We start from the raw sequence: 26,218 nt of genomic DNA, 5'->3' as shown, positions 1-26,218 counted from the left end.
TCTGATTTTATATTTGGGCTTTTCTAGCCTCGGTCATTCAAGAATAAAACCTTCCAAAATAGGTCAATCTTTTTATATAGATTGAAGCCCAGAGTGATCCATTTGGGGAGCTGGATTTTTCTCCCACATTAAAAACCAACCCTGTGCCTATCCCCTGCCTTCGAGTGTAGGCAAGTAAATAGGAACTTGTTTTTCAGTTAGTATTCCGGCAAACAGAGTAATTCTTTAGTAGTGTTGCCTTGGAAAACTCCGGATTTCTCTCAAGAAATTTTATAGGTCTGCAGAATGCATACCTTAAAGATTTTTTTTTTCTTTTTTAAAATATTTTTTCATCAAATATGCAGAGAATTCATAGATATAAAATTTAGTCAAAGCACAGGCATCTATTAAATAGCAAAGTTTACGCTCTCCACACACACACACACACACACACACACACACACACACACACACACACACACACACACACACACACTCTCTCTCTCTCTCTCTCTCTCTCTCTCTCTCTCTCTCTCTCTCTCTCTGTATACATACACAATGTATTTGACCTCGATCTTAAGTATTAAACCGCCTGGATATCGTGCAGCTGCACATTAAACCTTGGTGCAAAAATATCTTTTAATATAATATATGCACACACACACAAAAACACATATATAATTTTTATCTTTTACTAGACCACCCGTGACCCGTTGGGTCAGTACGTTATATTAGCTATGGAATTCATGTATGAGCGTGACACTTGTGGCATAAAGAAAATAGTTTTTTTTTTACATAACAGAAGCATTTCTATGAAAGTATATTAAAATGAAAAAAGAATATAGATAGATTTCTATGAGTCGTTCTGTTTATTATAATTGTTATTTTTTTTTAAATTACAGTTACTGAATTATAAGTGGTTGGTCATACTTATAGGTAAATATGCACTGAACAGGTATCATAATCCTTATTATAGTTAAATTCAAATTTTGATATATCATCTTTTAAATGAAATTGTTAGTTGAAAGTACAGAATAATAAAAAAAACACTCTCCACATGTTAATAATGGCTTTTTAAATAGAAAATGAAAATAAAATGTAACTTTTTTCATTTAATTTAAGCAAACATTCAGTACCCATTGTGTAAAATATTTAATTTGTATGTTAATAATAAGGTCAATAAAATTAAGACAATTCTTTTCTATTTACATTTTTTGTACAATTAATTTTTTTTAAAGAAAACTTTTGTTATCCTTTTGCTTAATTGAGACTTCTTATCAGGTTCTAACTCTCTTATATCCAGATTAATTATATTAATCAATTTATTTTATTGAATATGTATCGCTGAAAAGCACGGGTGCTTAAGCACTTATTGTACAGAAAATAAATATTGTATTCATATGCTAATAATAAGGTCACTAAAACTAAGACAATACTTTTCTATTTACAACATTTTTTGTACAATTTGAGTGTTTTAAAAAAACTTTTATGTTTTCCTTTCGCTTAACTCTACTGAGTGCAACATATAGTTGACCATGTTGAAAGACAGGTTTGTCTAGATAAACTAAAACTTTATGTAAGGTCTGTCCTTGAGACTTATGAATAGTCATAGCAAATGCTAATTGTATAGGAAACTGGACTCTGGCAAACGGAATATTGTCACCTTCAGATAAGGCCATTTTCAATCTTGGAATTAAAACGATTTCTCCTTCAAACTGTGATGCAATAATTTTAGCAACAATCAAATTATTATACAGCTCCTCTATTATTAGTCTTGTACCATTACATAAGCGTGGTGGATCAATATTCCTCATACATATGATTGGAGCTCCTTTCTTGAGTTCAAGTTTATGTGGAGGTAATCCTGATAACTCTATCGAATCAAGAAATTCTGTTGGCTAATGTGTAGCTTCTGTTCCTTCAAGAACAGAATTAAATGACAAATATTCTTTGACTTGTCCAGGAAATTTTTCAATACAATTATGATTTATTGCTCTAACTGTATCATTAAATGGTACTAATATGCAATTTTCCGCAAACATTTCTAGATTGTCAAACGAAGGATAAATGTATTCAATGCATTGGTCAACATTATCTGCACGGATTATCAAATCTTCAGGCAGTTCAATCTCACCATTTTCATTTTTTTCAAGTTTGTCTTCACCAATCTTTATAATAAATTTAGAGTATTCATCATCATCATCTTGAACTCTCATGTTTTGTTTTAAATAAAATTTCTTAAATTTACGCCACAAAAACGACTCTTTGATGCAAGCATTGTAAATGTCAGCATCATTTCCTCTTTTTATGACTGGTAGTAGTTGCCTGAAGTCACCACTGCACACCGTCAATATCCCTCCGAATGTTTCATTGTTTCCACATATATCCTTGAGAGTCCTATCGAACGTCTCTAAACTCTCCCTTCTTATCATTGGACATTCGTCCCAAATAATAAGTTTTGCTGCCCTTATCAAGTTGGCTGTTTCTGATTGTTTATCAAAATTACAAACATCATTTTCTCTTACATTGAGAGGAAGCTTGAATCTGGAATGAGCAGTGCGACCACCAGGCATCAATGTTGCAACAATACCTGATGATGCTACAGCCAGTGCAATTTGTCCTAAGCTCCTTACTTTTGAAAGAAGAAGTTTTATTAAGAAGGTCTTTCCTGTGCCTCCTGGAGCATCGATGAAAATCAATGAAGAAGAGTCTGTGTTTAAGCAACTGCATATAAAGTTGTAGATGATCGATTGTTCGTCATTTAATAAATGTTGATGTGTCTTTACATATGTCATTTGCTCTGCTATATTGTAACTTTGCTCATCCATTATGGCTCTATTTATGTGAATCACATTAGGTAAATTCTGAGGCAAAGGCAATCCAAAATCTTGCAGTGATTTGTCAGCAGCACAAAGTTTATCATTTATGTACCTCAACGTGTTGTTGATGGCATTTTTATTGACCATGTTCTGATTGTTGACTTGGATTTGCATTGCATTGTAATAATCCATTGCCATGGAGTTGGAAAATCTTTCCCACAACTCAAGAGGATTTGAACATTCTGTGTTTAAAAGTATCACAATGAACAGATCCCTTATCGCTCTTGGCATTCTCGTTTTATCTGCATCCTCCATTGTTTGTATCCAGTGGTTGTCATGAAGCAGTAATCCTCTTTCTTTGCAAGCAGTTTTAAATAATGGGCATATATGACCTGCTACAGTTCGCAGAGATTCAAAACAATTAGGTCCTTTTACATGGTGAAGTAGTAGCCGCAAAAAGTACAATTCACCACTATTTGGTGAGACTGTGTACATACGACCAAGAATATTTGCTTCCAAAACTCCTGGGTGGTCAACTATTCTTCTACCCATTTTTCTTCTTTGCCATTTCTTATTTTGCCACACATAGTATTTTGGGACATCCGAGTAATAGAGTGTTCTGGCAAATTCATCATTCTGGCAAATATTGAAAAACTCTGTTAGAGTTGTGCAAGAAGCATTTCTATTAAGGTCTCTGTTGCTTGTCCTTTGAATATAGATGATATGTTGATCAGGGAGATGTATCTGAAGACGAACAACTGCAGGTTCTCTAACATGAATTGGAAATCCCAGTATCATCGAAACTGCTTCTGATGGTCCAATATATCTTCCTGTCAAGTATTGCTTAATTTCGTCTTTGCTTACACTGAAAACTGCCTGATCGCTTCCCTTTAATGTATATTTAATTACATATTTAATGGATTTTACAGAAGTGCATATTTCTACATTTAAGTGACAATTAAATAACTTCAAGAGAGTCATGTTGTAAGGTACAACCCATTTGGAAGTTATAGGTTCATTTCTACCTTCTTTATAGCCTTGATGACCTCCCATTTCTGGTGACCTTCGCCTATAAATAGGGTAGGAATCATATCCACATCTTGTTTCATCACTATATGGTTTTGGGTACCTCTTTGAACAGCTCCCATTTTTCCAGCACAGAGATGTACTGTTGCAGTTTGGTCCATGTATCATATGCGTCAATACCAATTCATGTTCTTCTGGATGTTCGACTTTAGTTGGTATTTCAGCTTGAACAAAATCATCATAATTCTGGGGTCTGGGTTTAGATTCTTCTTCCATCCATAGCACGCAATGTAGGTGTGGTAAACCTCTTTTCTGGTATTCAACACTTATAACGTAGGCAATACAATTACCCAACAGACCTTGTGTTCCTGTTAAATATTTAATGAAAAGTTTTCTTTTTAAATCAAAAATTCTTGCAATTATGTCTGGTCGATCGTGAGGAAATTGGTTCTCAATGAGATTATCCTTAATCTCAGGCCAATTTGGATTGCATGTCATTGTGATGAAGTAAGTTGCAGTCCCATATTTTCTAACATACATCATAGCATCTTGACATCTTTCCATCATATATCGTGGACCACCAACAAATGTTGATGACAAAATAACTTTTCTGCCTATGTTACTAAGATCATCATTATCATGTAACGCATCGACAAAACCTCTGTATGTTGTAGATCTAAGAGAGGATTGATTCAATCTAATGTAGTTCAAACGATCTACTTCAATTTTTCCTGCCATATCCACAACATACTGCTGAAACAATCTCACACCTCTTAATATTTGGTTAAATTCATCATCACGGATCATAATGCGGTAGGCATAATAACGCATAGCAGTTAATTTCCGGTTATTTGTCATTGTCATCTCGGGATGCCAGCCATCCTCACCATCAGGGAAAAACAGTACATACTGTAGTGGATCATATGATCGATGATATTCCGATATTGTTTGAAGCTGACCACCTTTTTCTCTCAATATTATGTGGCGTGGTGTTGTTTGCTGTTCATTGTTATTTTGAATAATAATTCCTACTTCATTAAAAATCTGATTATTGTATCGCCTTTCATACTCATTAATCGGTTTCCTCGTAGGATCTATAACAATAACTGCATTAGGTATGTTGTATATCATGTCCTTAGTTTGTTGAAATGCAGTCACATAGATATTAGCACGTCTTAGAATATACTCAATATTTTCTATGATATTCCGACATAACTCAATGTTCGGGTACATATTCATCCGAACATCAATACTATATTCTTTGTCAAGAAAGTATATCTGAATAAACTGAGCTTGATTGTCTGGCTCAGGTAATAATGATCCAATATAGTGATGAATCTGCCCTTGAATAACTATAGATGGATTCCATCCGTGTTGTGGCTTGATTTCTTTGCAACCAAAAGATGTCATTTGAAACAGGCTATTATATTGTCTCAGGTGTCTTCTGAAGTGGCGAGCTTCTTCACCTTGATCAGCATACAAATAATAGAGTTCATGTGGCAACTTGTGCAACTTTGGCAATCTAACCTTGCCATTCATGCAACAAAAATGTGCAGTTTCTCCAACAAAAAGTTTTGCTTTACAATGAGAACATAGCTTATTCAAATTTCCAACATTTCCCTGTAAGTTTGCTCTGCGCTGTAAATTATATTGACTATTTCGCAAAGCAAGTATGTTGTTTATTTCCACAACATTCTCGTCACCTCGGTTTCGTTCATCTCTTATTTTTTGGCTACTCAGTCTCTCTTCTCTTTGTTGTGCTGTCTCGCTAGCTCGTCTTTGCTCAGCTCTTATTCTCTGCCTGTTCAGTCTCTCTTCTCTCCTCTCTGTTGTTTCATTATTTCTTGTCTCTTGTGTTCGCATTCTTTGCATGCTCAGTCGGTATTCTCTTCGCTGCGGCGTTTCTAAATTTCGATATCTATATAACATTATTTGAACTCATACCCTTTGTTTTTTCAAGCGAATTTCTCTTTGTTCACTTGTTTCAGAAGCTCTTTGAAGTTTATACGTTTCTCTAGAACGAATCAGTCGAGTTCGTCTTTGTTGTTCAGTTTCAGTAAGTTGTGGCATGCCAGAGGGACCAGCTTGTTGCTGATCCACATTGGTTTCGTCGTTGATTTTGGGTTTTTTACTTTTTATTAGGTTGTGTGACATATTAGTAAAGTTCTACAAAGAATGTAAAATAATTTGTTACAGCTTTGTGTAACAACTTCTGAAAAATTTAAAATATTAAATGTGTTAAAAAATGGATGTAATATGTGTAAAACATATGATTCAAGTATTTGTTGTTAAAAAAACAACAAAAGGAAACACTATTTAATGTAATAGAAACGTGTGCATTTAGCAATGCGGCTTTCCGTTTTTGTGTAAAAACTTCTGATGAATTTAAAATATTGGATTTAAAAAATATATTGGATTCAAAAAATGGATTTAATATGTATAAAAGATATGATTCAAGTATTTGCTGTTTAAAAACAACAAAGGAAAACACTATTTAATGTAATAGAAATGTGTGCATTTACCGATTCAGCTTTCCGTTTGGAAATGTAAGCAGACGACTTTAAAAAACATGGGAAGAAGAAAAAGAAATTTTTTTGTAATAACGCCCTCTAGTAAAAAGGTCTGCATAAGTTAAGGGGGATAACTCTATCCAGTTTTACATCGCCCCCTTTTTCTCTCTCTCACACATACACGTAACTATTTCTCGCGTACGTAACGAAAACAGAGGGAGTAGGAGTGTTGAAATCTATGAGAGTGAAAGTGAGAGGTGTGTTCTTTCACCGCCGCTGCTTCTATTAATAATGAGTGTTGTTTTTCTTGTTTGTTTACTTTTGTTTTTTAAAAGGGAGAAGTTTTTTTGAAACTGCGACAGACTTTACGAAGTTGAATGTTTTTAGCCGTTAAAAAAAACAAAAAACTACGGTTGATTTTATAAAATTATTTATTTATAATGACATGAATTAAAGATTTCTCGCGTACGTAACGAAAACAGAGGGAGTAGGAGTGGTTAAATCTATTAGAGGGAAAGTGAGAGGTGTTTTCTTTCACCGCCGCTGCTTCTATTAATAATGAGTGTTGTTTTTCTTGTTTGTTTACTTTTGTTTTTTAAAAGGGAGAAGTTTTTTTGAAACTGCAACAGACTTTACGAAGTTGAATGTTTTTAGCCGTTAAAAAAACCCAAAAAACTACGGTTGATGTTATAAAATTATTTATTTATAATGACATGAATTAAAGATTTCTCGCGTACGTAACGAAAACAGAGGGAGTAGGAGTGTTGAAATCTATTAGAGGGAAAGTGAGAGGTGTTTTCTTTCACCGCCGCTGCTTATATTAATAATGAGTGTTGTTTTTCTTGTTTGTTTACTTTTGTTTTTTAAAAGGGAGAAGTTTTTTTGAAACTGCTACAGACTTTACGAAGTTGAATGTTTTTAGCCGTTAAAAAAAAACAAAAAACTATTTGATCAAATTAAATGAAATTGTTTGTATTAAAAGCGATATAAAAATTCCGGAATTGGAATAACGGATTGAAGACGTTGCTATTTACGCATGCGCAACCGGATGTTGAAAACCGGAAATCTGATTGTAAACATACAAAATCCATAGAGTTTTAGTATTATATAGATTTAAAATTCGTGTTTGAATATTTGATAAATTTTTTAAAAATATGTGATTTATTTTCATCATAAACTTTTATATATATATATATATATATATATATATATATATATATATATATATATATATATGTATGTATAAAATTCTAAAATGAACTCAATCACCATTCAATTTTCTATCTTCTTCTTCACTCATTCTTCCAAAATTAGTCTAGCCTTGACAGTCGTTTTAAATTCTTTTTTTCTACACACATCTTATCTTTCTTTTAATAACATTATTTGAACTCATTCCCTTTTCCTTGTACCCATTTGTGAATTATTCCACGGATTTCTGCCTTTTGGATTACTTTGGCCCATCCTCCAATTACGCGATTCCCTTGGATTTTACTTGTGGAAATGGAAATTTAACCAGCTTTTTTGGATTGCGGATTTTTGAATTTTACCGTTATTGGATATTTTACCCTTCACCAGACTATCCATTCACGTAAAAGCATTTTTTGCATCACCATATTCCCCCTGCATCACTATTTGTTACCAAGTAAGATCCATCATTTACTTGTAGTTTCATTAAATACTTTTGCAAGCAAAATCCGGTCCCGCATTTTGCTAAATCCTACCCTCTGGTGAGAAGGAAAGTATTTCTTCGAAACTTTGCTGATTAAGGACTATCCACTTATTTTGCGCTTCCTTTTTAAAATTAAATATTTTTTAAACTCTTTTTCGAAGTATTTTTTAACATATTTTATTAACAACTTGTTCTTATAATAAGCTCTATCTCCTATTTAGTCTTATCGAGCTTTTACATCTGGTTGAGATTACTTTATAAATATTAACTCTTCAATATTTATAATATACTTTAGTTTTGCCATCTTGGATTATTTTGGTAAACTTAACTGTAATTCTTATTATATATATATATATATATATATATATATATATATATATTATTACATATGTATTATTATACATATACATACGCAAGAAAAATTGATAATGCAATTTAAAATTGCAATATTTATAGATCCATCAAACTCAAACAAAGAATTATAATAAAGAAAAATCCTTAATCCATGGATTTTCAAAAGTAGACTCATTTCATCAGAGAGTAAACATCAGTAAAATAAATATATCACTGATCAGCGTAAGTTTGGAAAAAATTGTCAGTAAAAGGCATTTCAATATAATTACATGGAATAAAATAGATAAAGGAAAAATAAATCAAATGTTCAATCAAACAATCAACAAATCAATTATTTAATAAAATTATACTTCGTAAGATGCAAAAGAAATAACATGGAACCCTAAGTTTGAACCGAGTACATTGAAATCTAAAAAGTCAGTTGAATTTCAACATATCAAATAATCAATGAAGTTGTACTCCATAAGATCCGAAATGAAGTAATTGCAATCCGATGTGTTATAATAAATATTGAAACTTTCTTAGTTTTTATTTTGATCAATTTTTTACTTGCTCTAAACTTTAATTTAATTAATAAAGATAATATATATGTTTCAACCTTTAATCATAAAGGTCGTAATATTTAGCTCATATGAGCAGACCATCATATAATGACAAGATCACTCTGACAGACGTTAAACCATTTAAAAGAATGAATGTTTAAATTCAATAGCATTTCTTGCGGTTAACGGTAGCGAATGGATTAGGGATGGCTTCTGTCGTTAGGTTCGAATCTATCGACTGGTGTTAATCGTAACACTTTGCACTGATGATTCCTGAAAAGATGAAATACTAGTCTATGTAGGTTTTTAATAATTATTATAAATATATATATATATATAATATATAAATATTAGTGTGTGTAGGTTTTTAATAATTATTATAGTAAATAATTACATCAGCCTCCGTAAAAAAACTCTTTCTTATCATTGAGCACTTTCAGTTGAAATAAATGTCGGTTAATTTAACTCATATGGGCAGATCATCATATAATGATTATATCACTGATAGACGTTAAAAACATTTAAAAAAATAAATGTTTAAATTTCAACAGTATTTCTTCCTGTTTACGGTAGCCGAAAGGATTGTGTCCTTGCTAATGCAATCATGGCTTCTGTTGCCGGGTTCGGTTCTATCGAAGGGTGTTAATCGTGACACCCTGCACTGATGATTCCCGAAAGGATGAAACACTAGTGTCTGTAGGTATTTAATAATCATTATAATAAAGAATTATTTAATAAGTATTATAATAAAGAAGCTTGGAGTGTTTTTTAGATAAATATACAATAAATAAAATAAAGAGAGATGCCGTTTGAATTCCTAGGAATACTAATGTCAACATCTGGCTAACTTAGCACCTGCATAAGTCGACTTACCGCTAGAAAATACACAATTACAAAATCGAGATCCAACTTTGTAACGAAGAAGAAAAAAAAAACACGAAAACTTAACTTAAATATTTTAATACAAAACGAGGAACATCAGCCAATTCGGAGATTTTAAAATAAGATGGCTGTTAAATTTTTTAGATGACAGTAGAAACTATCACTAACCTTATAACAAAATGTTGACACTATCCAGTTGTTACTCACTGTGATGTAGGTCGTATGTAGTGGTAGTGCTGTTTGTATTGCACAGTCGCACACTAATATGCTTGTGGGGTAGTGTGATAACAATTAGTCCACCCATATGCATAGGGTAGGCACTTAGGGACCCACTTACTTTTTTGCTGATGGTTACAAGTAGGGGTATAACAAAATCTCGGCCATACCACGATACACTTCCTCGACTGATAGGCTAACCTAGACAACAAGGGGAGTGTCAGTTATCTCATTCTGAGAACAAGTCCTCAACGGTACTTTGGACCAGAAGATCTTAAAGCCCAACAGTCGGGATGGAAAACGGCGGCTGCAATTTATCTACACGCTCCAGTCGTCTTGGATCTTGGATCCCCATGCCATTGCAAACAGCACATAGATTTGTGAAGCTACAAGGTGCCTTCAATAAGGTCTTAGACTTTTGGTGACAGAAATTTAAAATTGTTGTAGATACTTGAAAATTCAGTATGATTTTGCTATACATCTTATGAGATGACTGACCAATTTTATGATTTCAGGTTCAAATGAACAGCTATAGCAGCAATTGGAATACTTAAACTGGATTCTGTTTAAAAGTTGGAAAAATGCCACAGAAACGTATAGAATGATTCAGACTGCTTTTGGACAACCTTGCACGAATCGAGCATAAGATTTTGAGTGGCAGAATAGATTCAAGGAAGACAAAGAGTCTGTGAGGGATGATAAAAAGTGTGGGAGAGGTAAGGAAGTCAGAACACCAGAGTTGACTAGCCAAATAAAGAATTACATGAATAATGATACTCGTGTGTCTATAGAGACGATAAGTGCACAGTTTGATATGGGAACTGTACACATAATTATTCACGATGAACTAAAGATGCGGAAGATTCGCGCGATTTGTCCCAAGGGTGATCAGAGAAAAACAGAAAGGAAGACGTTGTCATGGTAGCAGGGAGATGGTCCAGCTGATCAATTCAGATCCCACAGTTCTTGATGCTCTGTTGACGTGTGATGAAAGCTGGATCTACTGCTGCTATGACTCAGAGACTAAAAGCGAAAACATGCTGACTCTTCCAGATCCAAGAAGGCCAGACAGAGCAAATACACCCAGAAAATTATGATGATCCCCTTTTTTGGTAGTACGGGCACGATTTTCATGCACTGGGTTCCTACTAGACAGACAGTCATTAAGGAATACTATGTTGAGATTTTAAAGGAGTCGAAAGAGGCACGCACTTTTTAAATCGAGTCAGTGAAATCTCCACCAGGACAATGCACCAGTCTACAACTCCATTCTTGTTACAGATTATTTGACCAATGGGCATCAAAACAGTTCCTCACCTTACCGATAGTCCATACCTTGTGTCCTGTGACTGTTGGTTATTCATTAATGTCAAGGCAAACTTTAGAGGCCATTCTATTATTAGAAAATTGAGGAGATAAAAATGGCCATGATGATAGTCATTGATAAGCTCACACAACAGGACTTCAATGAGGCTTTCCAGAAGCTGTTGGAACTGTACAAGTGCATTGAAGCCGGAGAAGATTACTTCGAGAGGACTAGAGTTTCATCTGTGTACTATCAATAAAAGTGTCCATACGAAAATAGTCTGGAAACTTATTCAAGGCGCCTCGTAGGTGTGCGCTCTACCGTGGAACTTACGTACACTTGAAAAAACAAACAGACAAAAAAAAAATAATAATAAAACAAAAAAACAAAACAGGCTTCTGTGTGCTTACTACCGAACCATAACTTTACAACAAACTTAAAAATCCTTCAGAGATCGACGACTGACGACGGGAGCACGCTACAGATGACGGAGGCCCTTAATAAGAAACCAACACGAAAGCAGTGGATGTGTGTTCCAGTCGTCTAATATCTAGTAGGGAAGTTGTTTGGCAGCTGCATGCAAGACTGAGCAGCCCTTTTAGGGTCGACTCTGCTACCCCAAAATAGAGAGGTGGCTAGGAAAATTGCTCTAAACAACCTGCTTCAGCTTTCCCCTCTGGAAAACCGCATTCAGAGGGGTCACCATTTGACTGTCAAAATATGAAAGCAATATAAATGAAATATGATATGATAGGAATGTGCGAACGATGATGGACATTCTGAACTCCGAACGACCGGAGAGACAAACAGTCCTCGTCGCAAGAGAACTCCAAAAATTCAACTTTGATATAGTAGCCTTGAGCATAACGCGACGTGCAAGAGAAGTGCAGCTGAGAGAACAGGGAGTTTACTTTCTTCTTGAAATGCATAGACCAGAACAACGAGGAATCTATGGAGTTGGTTTTGCTATACAAAACAACGTTCTCCCCAAACTGAATAAACAAACGGATTCAACGAGCAGCTAATGACTAAACTCATCCGCAACTAACACGTTTCTCCTTACATGCCTCAATACTTGCGGCCGATGACATGAACACAGAGCGTTTCTATACCCGGCTTGACAACGTACTCTCCCTCACCCTTCGCAAAGGAAAGTTGATTTTTTATGCGACTTAAACGCCAGAGTTATGCTGGATCACACCCTTTGGAAGGGGACTATGGGCAAAGAAAGAGTAGGAAGCGTCGATGAGAACGTCACCCTGCTTCTGACCAAATGTGCTGACCACGATTATATATATATATATATATATATATATATATATATATATATATACTTACACTTCAGCCCGGCGTTGCCCGAGTGTTTGGAGGTGCATGTTGAGCAAAAAAAAAAAAAAAGGTCAATATGCTGACCACGAGTGTATATATATATATATATATATATATATATATATATATATATATATATATATATATATATATATATATATTATTTAATATGCAGCCGTGCACGATCTTAAAAAAGCATAATATTTAAATTTGAAGCCGAAATTATAATTACGTCATGGAGACGCCCCTACATGGGACTGATGGACTACTCATGACGCCACTCCCTCTGGTGATGTCACTTCCGGTAACGAGTACCGGTGCCCGGCAGTTAGAGATTAGTGCACAGCCAAGAAGGTCGTGTGCAAACGTCCAACAGTTGAGGAATGGTATTTCTCAACTGTTTTGCCTGTAATATATGTGAATGCATGTGTGTTTCTAAAAGTCTTGTGTTCCTTTCGTTTTATTACCATTAAACACCATAACATTAAGTTAAATTTCTGATTTTAAAAATCTATTTTATCTATAAAAATGAGAATGTGTGTGTGTTTGTGAAGACAATTCTCAACGTATATACTCAACGAATTTTTGGTCTACAGACTTGAAATTTGGTATATAGCGTATTCAGACATATTTAAGTAGTTTTTATCCGGAAAAAGTGCTGTTAAGGTGTCAGAATTTAACAGTTGGTACATGGTGCCATCGAATTTTTATCTGTTTGTCAACTGTTTCACGAATGTGCATGCATGAATCGTTCACATGACAGATTACTTAGCGTCAGAATAAGTAGGTTTGAAAACACTTGTTAAAGATCGTGTCAAGCTGGTGTAATGGTTGCGGTACTTTATTTGCTGTCTTTAGAGTTTGGTTTCGATATCAGCTGGAGTATTTTTCTTACTTGCAAGAAGAACTTGTTTAGAAAGTACATTATACTGGCATGCACATTTCTCAATTTCTGTATGAATTTTAATATAATATTTATGCATATATTACGACCGGACAACGCCGGGTAGCCTGCTAGTATTAAATACTTTCATGCAGAGAAAGTTGTTTCATTGCATGGTAAATAGCCATACCACAAAAATGCATCAAATAAAACATTTATTTCTTCAGTTTTTGACCGCATGATAAAAACTATCGTTTTTAGAGGCACAATACTTCATTGTAATTCAATCCGTATGTCGAGTCACTGGCGACGCTCTACTATTATATTAGGTTGGTGTAAAAATAATGTCGTATATTTACGTTAAAATTATAGAGGGAAAACGGCATTATTTTGGCACCAACCTAATAATATAAGCTTATTCTTCTTTTCAACATAAACACAATAAAAATAAAAATTGTTTATACAATAAATTGCTTGTGCAGCAGCATTGCTTGCAACAACGTCTTCATCAGATGATGACTGTGTTCAGTCAGGGTTTTGGTGCCGAAACATCATTATCACTAGGCTCAGAGCGCCCCAACAGTACTTCCATACTACTAGACTATATCCACGCTAATGCAGATAGAACCCTATATTTCTTCCTTTATTTTTCTCATTATTTGATCAAGAAAGACCAATATTATTAAAGAATGTGGAGGTTGAGTTTGCAATAAAACCTCAGCATCCGACTTCGCTGGGAAATACAATGTCTTTCCAACTTGCGCTGGTGTTAAAATTTTCTTCAAATGGAACCGTTAATTCAATGGTGAATTTTTTTTTTCAAATTAACGGACCAAGTGACGATGTCATGACGCTGATTTCAATTGAAAATACGAGCCGGCAATTTAAGTCACATGCAACGTGTCATATATGCATGCCTAATTTATTTATTTTCTCAACAATAACAATCAAGATCACAGTGTAGTATCTGTTCTGATGCTAAACTTCACTTTTTCTGTCTTCGGTCTGTAGAGGAGAAATCCTTCATGGCTAAGACAATTTTTATTTTTGTTTCTATCCAGAGTGCCCCTGTTTGAGGAGCTGGATTTTCCCCACATTAAAAACCGATCTTGTGTCTAACTCTGTATTTGTGGGGCGGCAAGTAAATAGGAGCAATAACAACCAAGATCACAGTGTAGTATCTGTTCTGATGTTGCACTTCATATTTTCCGTCCACAGTCACTGGAAAGAGATCCTTCCTGATTGAGACAATTTTTTTTATTTTTATTCCCATCCAGAGTCCCCTCTTTGGAGAACTAGATTTTCACCACATTAAAAACCGATCTTGTGTCTAACTCTGCCCTCGTGGGGGGGCACAAGTAAATAAGAACAATAACAACCATTAAGGCAACTAGTAAAAACTTAAAATTATTGAATTTTAAAATGAAACTTACCTTTGCCTCTGCAGTAGTGTTTTCCATTCGCACCAATAGTGCAAACTGTATCATTCTGGCATTTTGGGTAGCATGCATGTTCTGAAGAAAACAAAACAAAAATTGATATGCCTAAATATACATAATAAAAGTTAACACGTGACCTTCGTCAATATAAAGTCGTGACACTAAAAATCACGTGACCTGCCAACGTCACGGGAAAATAACGACCACAGACTTACAGTACTGTCTACTACGAAAGATAGCTATTTTATTGTTTCGATTCCCTAAAGAATTGTCAAAGAGTTAATAAAATTAGTCGAAAAGTGACTATATTTTTTCCGAAAGATAAATTTACAGACATGTGGAATAAATATTAATACTGTGAAGTCTTATTTCTGCTTAAAACTGTATTTAATTGCTAATTCAAACGTGATATTAATTTAAAGTTAAAAATGTACTGGTTTTCAAATAATTTTTAAATGAGATTTCCTTTCTTTTCTCTTCCAATAAATTTTAAAATTAAATAAATGAATTTTAGTCTTTTAATTTCATAAAACAACAAAATGTTTCTTTGCAGGATGTAGTTTCGCAGAAATAACACATAACCTTTCCCTTTTAAATGAAGTTCCAATTTTTCTTTTTTGTTTTACTTAATATTGAAAAAATTCAATTTCATTATAAATCGTGTTCCTTACTTTTCTTTGTTTTTCAATGCAAGTTTTAAAGTTTTTTTTAAAGATTTTGCAAAAAGTTTACATCCATTATCAACAGTCTGACTGTTCTAACGATCTTGCTTGCTTGGACTTCCGGCGTAACGTCACTTTTCAGTAACTACACGGCTCCTATTTACGGACCCGACTCGATTCGAGCTGTGCAAAAGAGTTGGACGTAGAAAAAATTAGAAGAAAAATCGGTAGTTGATAAAGTAGCGGCTGGTGTTTTTTTTTAAAAACGTTACTAACTGTAAAAAAAAAAAAAAGACAGACCCCCCCCCCAAAAAAAAGGATTTATATTTGCCATAAATTGATCTCGTAAGTAATATAGCTTAACTTATACCATTAGTTGATATTAACACTTTAATAGAGTTTTTCATCTTTCGACTGACAATTATTCCATCTCATAAACCGTTGCCATCGAGTGGCCTCCGGCTGTCATAAAGTGTGACTCAATATTAAAAGACATTTACAAAATCCAAATAAAACTCGTGGAACAGAATTTTTTCATTTTATTTGTTACTATTTCATGCATATATATATATATATATATATATATATATATATATATATATATATATATATATATAAATGTGTATAAATGGATATATAACTCAATGAATATTTATCTTCTAATAAAGAATTCATATAATGATATACTGTGCCGCTTCCTTCTTTCAACACTAGACGCAATTTGATACCGGTCAACAATTCGGAATTCAGTTTTTAAGCCATCGACATCGACTGCTACTGCCTCTGCTTTGAATATTCACGAATGAAATATATAGAGAGAGATGAAAAAGGAGAGAGATAAAGAAAGAGAGAGAAGGTAAATAATATTTGTTTTCTTTCTACAAACAATACACTTGGACGTAAAGGGCTACTATTTGGAGTCAGATTTACAGGGATACGATGTAGGGAGTAGAACAGCGATATGTCTGTTTATATTACACCTGCACTTCTGCATGTCAGTACAGTCAGGGAAACAGAGATCTGTAAGGAGCTTCCAAAGTCTATCACACTGAAGAAAAGAACCTGTTAGAGCAGAAGGCTTTCTGGCATCAAGGGACCTCTGCAGCAAAATAGTAGGATTTGTTACTAAACCGGTTTGTCGAGGGTATGTACGTCGAGGGGGTACAAATGCAATGTATTAATGAGAGCACCTTCCATTAAAACACTTTTAAAATAGTCACAGCGATGCAGCATTGCATCGATGTGATAGAGGTTGGGGTTTAGTAGATCTATTCGATTAGAGGCCCTTTTTTTTCTTTTTCTTCAGCATAGTAGAGGGAACCCTTTTTTTGCAGCAGTCTTGGCAGTATCCCCAATGTATTTGTTCTTTGGCATGTTGCCCGTGAAATATTAAGCCGAAGAGTTTGAAGAACGGTATTATTTGTCACGGCTATCGTTGGTTTAAAAGGTTTTATTTTGTAGTTGTTAAAGGAAAGAAGCTTAGTCTTAGTAGCATTAAAGATTACCATCCATTTACAGCCTCTATTCCACCACGGATTTGAGGCCGTTTTCTAAGGATTCTGCCATTACTTTAGGTATGTGTACATTTGTTTTCCCTCATGCTTATTATAGAGCATTGTAGCATCTGCAAATATACCCATCTCGGACACAACTTATCTTGATGTCGAGAAGTATTGATGCCTTTATTTAGTTGCTGATGCTTGATATAATAGCATGGCAGCATAAACAACAAGATATAGATCTCGCCACTAGAAGGAAGCCAACGTCAACAACCTGATAAAACAGGTCTTAATTTATTTATTGCGGTCTATTATCATCATCTTTGTAGTTGTTGATGAGGATCACAGTCCGCAATAAATAAATTAATAAATAATACTCATCCCAATAATGAATTCCAATTATATAATAAAATAGCTCTTTTTCTAAATTCGGGATCTAGTTATTTTTCTTTCTGTTTCTTAGAGAGAAAATGCACCACACGGAGAGGTAGACATACAGGGATGATGTGAGACCATTTTGGATAAAGTCTCGTCAGTTTCAGAGGACCGTTGTAGTTGAGCGTTGAAGACACGGCGTATTTTTCATGAAAGTATTTGAAGACGAAGCTGCTTGATGCAAGGCATAAATTATGGCAATAAAAAAGATAAGGAAGATAGAATCTCTTAAAAACTAAAAAAAACTAAAAAACCTCACCGCTAGTATTACATATTTTCATTGGTATGGTTAAATTGTGCTATTGTGATTTGTTGATTGGCATTCGGTAATAAACATTTTTATCGTGACATACAAGATATTAAACTCTATTTGGAGAGAATATAATGCTACAATTCGGAAACAGAGCTGTAAAATCTGATATAGTGGAGGAGGTATAAAGGAGAGGGTATCAAGGCTAAATAAAGCAAGTATTCTTAACGAGGCTGGATTGTATTCAGCTGAAAGAGCGAGTTGAAGAGAGAGAGAGAGAGAGAGAGAGAGAGAGAGAGAGAATTAGAGGTAGAGGGAGGGATTATGGAGAGAGAGAGAGAGAGAGAGAGAGAGAGAGAAGGGGAGGAGAAACCTGAATGCTACAGTCTTATTAATGATATGAATAGAAATTGGAGTCTTAGGAAGATTTGCAACATTCCAGAAATCCTAGAAGTAACCAGGCACATGGGAACGAACTTAAAAATATACCTAGCTAATACACCCAGCTTACCAAGTGCAGACAAGACCTAAAATATTTCCTTAACTGAATGGTTAGATTCTTAAAATGATCTCTCGATTAAAATTTTTCAAATAGCGAACGACTGTCTGAGGTCCCGCAGCATGCTTCATCCCCAGCAAAACCAAAGAAAAAAGAAAAATATGAAAATGCTGTTTTTATAATACTCACCGAATTGGCATAATTCTCCATAAAATCTTCCCGGACACATACATCGGAGCCACTTATTACATCTTCCGTTGTGTTGACACGGAGTATGTGTGTCGTTGCAATACACTGAAAGTAAAAAAAAGTCAACATTTGTAATTAATCACTGATAAAAAATAAAAATAAAATAAAAAGTTCCTTTCGTGTTTTTCGAGTATAGTCTTGTGTGGAGGGAGATTAATAAAGAAAGTATAAGTAGCTTATACTATGTTGTAAAGTTAGTCTAAAGCACATGAAGGCCTGGTCGTCTGATTCTTGTTTAGATTCTCTAGTCATGGGAAGGGTGTTACGAATATAGACTCCAAGTCCGTTCCTGTGTCTATCAGAGTCCTTACGACAAAGTGGAAGATAACCAGACATGTTAAAATGGTTAGAGGGGATGGAGGAGTGAAAGTTAGTTTCACTTAGCGTTGATATCCGGGGAGTTTGCTAAGAGAAATGATTCTACATCGTCTAAATTAGATCTAAGTCTACGGATATTTGTAAATGTGAGCCTCAAGGGAGAAGGATAATCGTTGTCTGGGTGTGCGTCTGGTTTGATCGTCATTTTTGATCGAGTTGTTATTTTATAGTTTCAGTTTAGGGCGAGGGGTGCTAGGCAGAGTGGATATACATAGCCACCATCATGCAACACAAATAGACCATCAGCCGACTCGTTGCCTACAGGAATGTGACCTTGGGAATGCCCAACGGAAATGAGAGCAGTATCCCTTTCCATGCGCAACATGGCACTACAATCATCCCGATATCATACAAATAAGTGTTACCAAAGAGTTAAGGCACGTGTACTATCAATTGGAATACAGCAGCCAGATAAACTGTCAACCGGTATCCTTCAACCTGTCAGACAAGGATGGCCCAGTCGAAACATGTTAGTATACATGGTAAACAAGCACCCCAAGATGACCAGTTTAGGGGAGGGGAATAACGCAGATGTGGGGGACGGCGTTCATTGCCCTAGTCAGGAAACAAAGCCAAGCACTGGACGTGTCTAATGAGTCCCTGTAATCGCACCTCTGCTCCTGGCTAATAGGCAAAAAAAGGAGTATAGAAGCCGGGCGATAGGCAGAGCTTATCTATTTCTTGAGCAGTTTAGGTTGGTAAACCGGTGATTTGATTGTCATCAGCTCTAGTGAGGTTGTCAAACAGAAGGCCTGAGAAGGCCTCCCTCTCTCGTTTAGTGCCAAGATGCATCAAGTGAGTGACAGAGGTTTAACATCGGAGATTTGCTTCTCCTAAATGGATGACCTGACGAGATCTACTGGTCCAGGGTTAGGGTCGCACCTGGTTGCAAAGCCATATATTTCTATACCCCCGCATGAGTAGTTAGGATCAATCGAGTTAGTATCAAAGGTAATTTGTATTTGCCATGAAGTTACACTCCTTAAAATAAGATTAAGATTAGAAAATGTGGTTATTCACACGTTATGAGTGGAAAGGCTTGGGGGTATGTATGAGTATGGGGTGTAGATTTAAGGTTAGTATATATTTGACTTGAGCGAGGATTAAACATGATTTGTCGATTTATAAATACATTTGAAAAAGTATAGTATAATGGGTTAGAGTACCCTTCAAATTGAACTTCGAACTTCAGATTATATTTTTCATGCAAAGACAACCACCAGTACTTTTGCTATTATGAAAAAAAGAATGAATAATAAAACAACAAATTACGGTAGGCCGTTTTTTTTTTTTGGTTTCGGTTTCTACATTTTACATTTATTCATTTTCTTTTATATGGCGTTATCATGATTTTATCGGCAACGCTCGACATACACCCGTTGTTGATGTCATGTTCCGGCTAAAGTCGAGTGAACTTCTGAGATACACGTGGTTCACAATATGCGCCAGTACCGATTTTTCACCGCTTAAGAAGAAGACAAAAGTTTCTTTTCGATTAGAATTTAATTATAATGTTCTTATATAATTATATTCTAAATATTTTCTTTTACTGAAGAGCCTTGACTACTTTCAGTTTGGGTTTTATAACAAAACAAAACAAAAAAACAAACAAACAAACAAAAAACAATGCCAACACTCTTAAAGAAAGTATTTTTAAAACTAACTAAAAGACTTAAAATTTAAATTTTGGCCTTGAATTTTATATAAACCTACAGCCTTCTATCCTATTTCAGTCACGTAAGTTTTGTGAGTTGATATATGTATGTACTAGCAGGGATACCCGACGTTACCCGGGATTGGATGATGACCAAGAAATATTTTACACTCTTATCTTTTTATTGTCATCGAAATCCGTTAAATCGCCTGCGAGGAAGTTCACATGCCTCCATTCAGTAACTTAGTCCAAAATATATGTTATTCTACATTGCACTCCAGAGAACCTACTGTTTCTTTTATAAAATTATTTTATATAAACTTCTCTCCAGTTAACGAAAAAAAAACATTAAGAAATTAACGAGTGGCATTTGAACCTACAGACCACATCATGAAAAAAAAACAAAAACTTCAAGTCTCATAAAATTCTTTGCCGTTAAAGAATAAAAAATTAAGGAATTTACGTGCGGCGTTTGAACCTACAGACATAAAAAAACAGACAAAAAAAAACAAAAAAAACACGCTATCAACTTACCCACAGTATAATTTTTATGGCCCGTTTTATAATTGTTACAAACGACAACATGAAAAAACTTTACCGATGATAGATAAATTAGATGATGGTTTCGATTATCGATTATCGGTAATTATCGGGACCATTCTGAGACAAAACTAAGATCACTCCCAGACTTATACACTAAAGTTCTGTAAATTGTAAAGAAAATCTGTTTCGGGATCTATAAGGAACGGACTCTCTCTCTCTCTCACACACACACACACACACACACACACACACACACACACACACACACACACGCACAAAGTTGCATTTATATAGTTGTAGAGAAGCGATTTTGAATGATCTTAAGACGATTAATTGGAATCGGAATCAGAAAAATATCGATTAATTGGAATCGGAATCAGAAAAATATCGAAACTTTTTAGGGCATCGGAATTGATATTATGGTCTGAAAAAAAAAGTGCATATTTTCCAATGTCAAAAGCGATTATCTTTATAATTTTGTTTGTTTTCGTTTCGACCATTTTTTCTATTGCCGATACTAATGACAAAATGATAAAAATGTATTTATTTTAAAATATCGGTAAAATTAAAAAGCATATTAATGCTTGCATATTTTTGCATTTGTGAAAACATATGCACATATTATAAAGTCATTAAATCCGAAATTTAATAATAATTATATATATATATATATATATATATATATATATATGCGGTGCCTCCGATCAGTCTCAAGAGACAATGGCCAACCCCGTAAGAGTTACATATGTAATAGGAAGGTAAAGGTGGAGCAATCTTGTTACTGTTTACGTCCAATGACAATGAGAGACTCAAAACTGTGTGTATATGTATATATATATGCATATATATATATATATATATATATATATATATATAGTCAGTTTTAATCATCCACATACAATATTGTTTCACAGCTCATCAGTGCGGCTAGACAGGCAACTGCCTCAAGCCAGGATGGAAACCCGACCGCCCAAATGACAGTCAAGTCTTCTCACCATTGCGCTATACGCCTGTTGCTGTGTGGAGTAATGAATTAGCGATGTTTGACATCGTCCAAATTTCGCCACTCGATTTCTTTACCTAATGGCAGTTTTTATAGATATAGATAATGAATATACTTAAACAGAATCGGAATCCGAAATTTAGAAGGAAAGATAATTGTATCGGAATCGGGAAAAATATTGGAATCGTCCCATCACTAAGTTTTGAGTACCTTACGATTTGCTATTAGTATTGCCGATTAATTAACTTGGTTAAAGAAAAGATTATTGCTTTAACATAACTTCCGGTTATGATTTTGGAAACAAGCTAATAGTGCTTATCATTAAACTGTCGCGTATCATATTTTGTCTAATCGCATTTGTTATGAGTAAAACAAAAACAGATTTTGGGAAATGAGAAGTGAGAAATAATAAAAAAATGAAAGACATATCTAAAATCGAACAATTTCGATATATTTTTGCACGTGATAAAATATTCTATAATGTTTAATTTGTTTGGAAAGGAGTGTAAAGAGCAGGATTTTTTTTGCCGTCGAAAATGAAGTTTTGGTTTTTATTTAGAATTATACTTAATCATAAAAACAAAAATACTGAAAAATACGGACAGATCTTTATGATGCACATACGCGTCACCAAACACAGATGTCATATTCTAAAGATCATGTAAATTGATCAAGTACTTTGTTTCTTTTAACGAAGTGTAGACATGTTTGTTGTGTAAAGTTAAGAGAAAGGAAACCAGAAGTATTACCGCGTGTATGCGTCGGGCGGAGTCAGGTGAGAAAGAGAGAGTTTTATGAACTGTGGTCTCCTAACCACGCCGCACACATGCACATGAAGGGAATTACAGGCTACGTAAGAGCAGCTCGATTCGAGAAGCAGGGGGATCCGTATCTTTGATGATTACCCGCGCTAGTCACATAGTTGGATGTCGAGCCACGCGTTTGTTGGCCCGCCGCTACGGTTTCTCTCGAGTTGAACTCAGAAGAACACCTCTTTTATAAATATTTTATAATGGGGAAAACAACTCAATTCGAACTATCAAAATCCGCACTGTAATGTATATAATTTACTATTAAAATCGCTAAAATCGTAAACTTTGATTTTCTTAGTTAAAAAAAACTACTTGATCAAAAGCTACTTGACTTTTTGGTAGATGAGTACGTACATCATAGAGATTTGCCTTTAGTTTTATTTTTAATTAAGCCTAATTCTAAATTGTTACCAAAAGTTTCTCTTACAAATAAACAAATGCAATTTAATTCATTTTTTTTTTTAAGAAATAATATTGAGAGGTTTTAAATACGTTCATTTTGAAAGATTGAAACAAGTTGTTCATAATACTATTATATCGCATGTTCCTCAGAATTGTCTGATTTATTCTCTGCTTTTTTGCAGCTCGTTTGACTCGTTGTTCTTCATAAGTTTGCTGTTTTAATACCTCATCATAAGAAAGCTTCCTATTTCAGTAGCTTATTTTCAAGGATCGCAACGTTGTGGAACCCTCCTTCAGCTCACTGTTTTCCCTCTACAAAACCCTTGGTCTTTGCAAGACTAAGGTAAATAGGCAACTCCCGTCTTTGCAATAGTCAACTTTCGTTTTTTGTTAGCTCCTTACCTCAAATGGATTCGTGCCTTGTCTCGAGTGATTTCCATAAAAAAGAACAAATAGTCTAATGCATTTTATAATCTAAATAAAAATTGTCTGCACTCCTTTTCACTGACGCCGCAATTCGCACCAACTCTTAACTTCGAAGTGTTCTCTCACTCGACTCACTATCCCCCACAATTTTCCTTCTTGATACAGCCAATCCTCTCACATGCAAATAGATGTCTTTATATTTTTTAAACCACGCAACCCATGACCTTTAAAGATCATTTCACATTATATAAACGTATGCCCAGATTGGCACTTACAACTCTAGCGCTTCACACACGGCCAGACATAACTAGCCCTTCACACACGGCCAGACATAACTAGCCATTCACACACGGCCAGACATAACTAGCCATTCACACACGGCCAGACATAACTAGCCATTCACACACGGCCAGACACAACTAGGCAAAGTCACGAAATTACGGCATGAATTTATTGTGAGAAAAAATCTGTGTAGGCATTAAATATGTTTTTTTTTTCTAAATATTATTTGTCTGTTAGATATTTGTGGGCTAAAATGCTATTTCTTTTTGCCCAATCAGTTACCTTAAGAGAATCATTGTTCTGTCCTAACAATCACATAAATTCACGCCATTTTTCGTGCAAATTTAGAGAAACTCAAAATAAACAAAGGATTAACAAAAAAAAAAAATAGCAACATCATCGCACTTCTTCCCGATTAACACAAAGAGTCAATAATACAAGAGCGTAAAAAAAGGAAAGCCTTCTTTACTTAGTGGATGGAGCTTTGAGAATAAAAATGAGAAATAAAATACAATGCTGAAATCATTATGGACCGTGCTCAAGTACACTACAACACAATAAACGTGCACATCGATGTGTGTATGTCTATGGGAAGGGGAACACCCAGTGTGTTTCAACGAACTTCATGAAGGTGAGGTTTTAAAAAGAAAATAATGGCTTGACAGCCAACAACTGATGCAGGCACGTTTGTCACATTTCATTTTCCCCTTATTACAAAGAAAGAAATGCTTACTCTAAAGATTATCGTCGACATTTAAAAAGCAAGGCGGAAGTGTGATAAATTATAAATTATAGAAAAACCTAATGAGTTAGCAAAAAGTAAACTGATTACATCAGAGTTTAAGAAATATTTTGATGTTGTATTGTGGTATTGTTAATAATGAATTGCTACAACTTTTGTAATTTATTACTATTAATCTCTGCATGTATTATCAAGTATATCTAAGTTAATTACTGAAAAAATATATTCCTAATTATTGAAAAGCTCAATGTAAGTTTTAGCTATACTAATTATTAAAAACTAAATATTAGTTATAGTTATATATTATTATTAAAAACTAAATATTAGTTTTAGTTGTACTAATTATTATTGAAAAAATAAATAAAGACAAAATGCAGGCAATTACATACCTCGTGCTTGGCCAAGTCTGACCAGCGTGGCGAGGAACAGCAAGGAAACTACGAAAATCTTCATCATTACTGACGCAAGATTCCTGCAAGAACTGAATCTAAACGTTGTTTATATAGTCTTCATTACTTTTGGATTGTGGTGACGTGCCAATTCAGATACGAATGACTTTTGTCTATGACAGATATTGACACACACTGTGATTAATGACTTTCTGAGGAACACATCCATTTTTTTCTCTTCTTTCCTGATTGGGCCAGCTGGCTCAAATGTTACAGGTGGCAACCCAGTCTTGTATTTAATATATTTAAATTCTTCACAAAAATGGAGACCTATTCCATTCATTTTAAATGTTATCCAAATAATAAAAATACATGGCTACTGTTTATCACACAATACAACGTTCGATTTGCTTTTTTTTCTGATAGGAATGTTCAAATTCGTGAATCAATTATATTGTCAGTTTCCATTTGTTTTGAATTAAAAATCTTACACAATTTTCTGTCAGATCTCCTATCCTTATTATTATTAAAGATAAGTCTACATTGTTCAGCCTATTGTCAAATCATCACCATTGCTGATGCTATAAAGACATTATTAAAGATAATTCTATATTGCTCAGCCTATTGTCAAATCACCATTGCTGATGCTATAAAGATATTATTAAAGATAATTCTACATTGTTCAGCCTATTGTCAAATCATCACCATTGCTGATGCTATAAAGATATTATTAAAGATAATTCTACATTGTTCAGCCTATTGTAAAATCATCACCATTGCTGATGCTATAAAGATATTATTAAAGATAATTTTACATTGTTCAGTCTATTGTCAAATCATCACCATTGCTGATGCTATAAAGATATTATTAAAGATAATTCTACATTGTTCAGTCTATTGTCAAATCATCACCATTGCTGATGCTATAAAGATATTATTAAAGATAATTCTATATTGCTCAGCCTATTGTCAAATCACCATTGCTGATGCTATAAAGATATTATTAAAGATAATTTTACATTGTTCAGCCTATTGTAAA

The 26,218-nt window shown here is 34.3% G+C and overlaps 1 protein-coding gene across 1 annotated transcript in view; it reads right to left on the bottom strand.

Annotated features, from left to right (window-relative positions):
* The window catches only part of LOC145245911 (matrilin-1-like), a 73,270-nt gene extending 47,968 nt beyond the window's left edge, over window positions 1-25,302 (bottom strand). The window contains exons 1-3 of the mRNA XM_080107654.1: window positions 25,180-25,302; window positions 18,489-18,593; window positions 14,949-15,029 (exon numbers count right to left, since the gene is read on the bottom strand). Of these exons, the coding sequence (XP_079963780.1) occupies window positions 14,949-15,029; window positions 18,489-18,593; window positions 25,180-25,246 (253 nt within the window). The 5' untranslated portion in view covers window positions 25,247-25,302. The remainder of the gene's footprint in view (window positions 1-14,948; window positions 15,030-18,488; window positions 18,594-25,179) is intronic.
* Between the last annotated feature and the right edge of the window lie 916 nt (window positions 25,303-26,218).

This window comes from Euprymna scolopes, chromosome 23, assembly GCF_053919585.1.
Source record: "Euprymna scolopes isolate OS-2025 chromosome 23, ASM5391958v1, whole genome shotgun sequence".
NCBI lineage: Eukaryota > Metazoa > Mollusca > Cephalopoda > Sepiida > Sepiolidae > Euprymna > Euprymna scolopes.
Note: the sequence above shows the minus strand (reverse complement) of the source record. Positions and strands in the feature narration are given on the sequence as shown.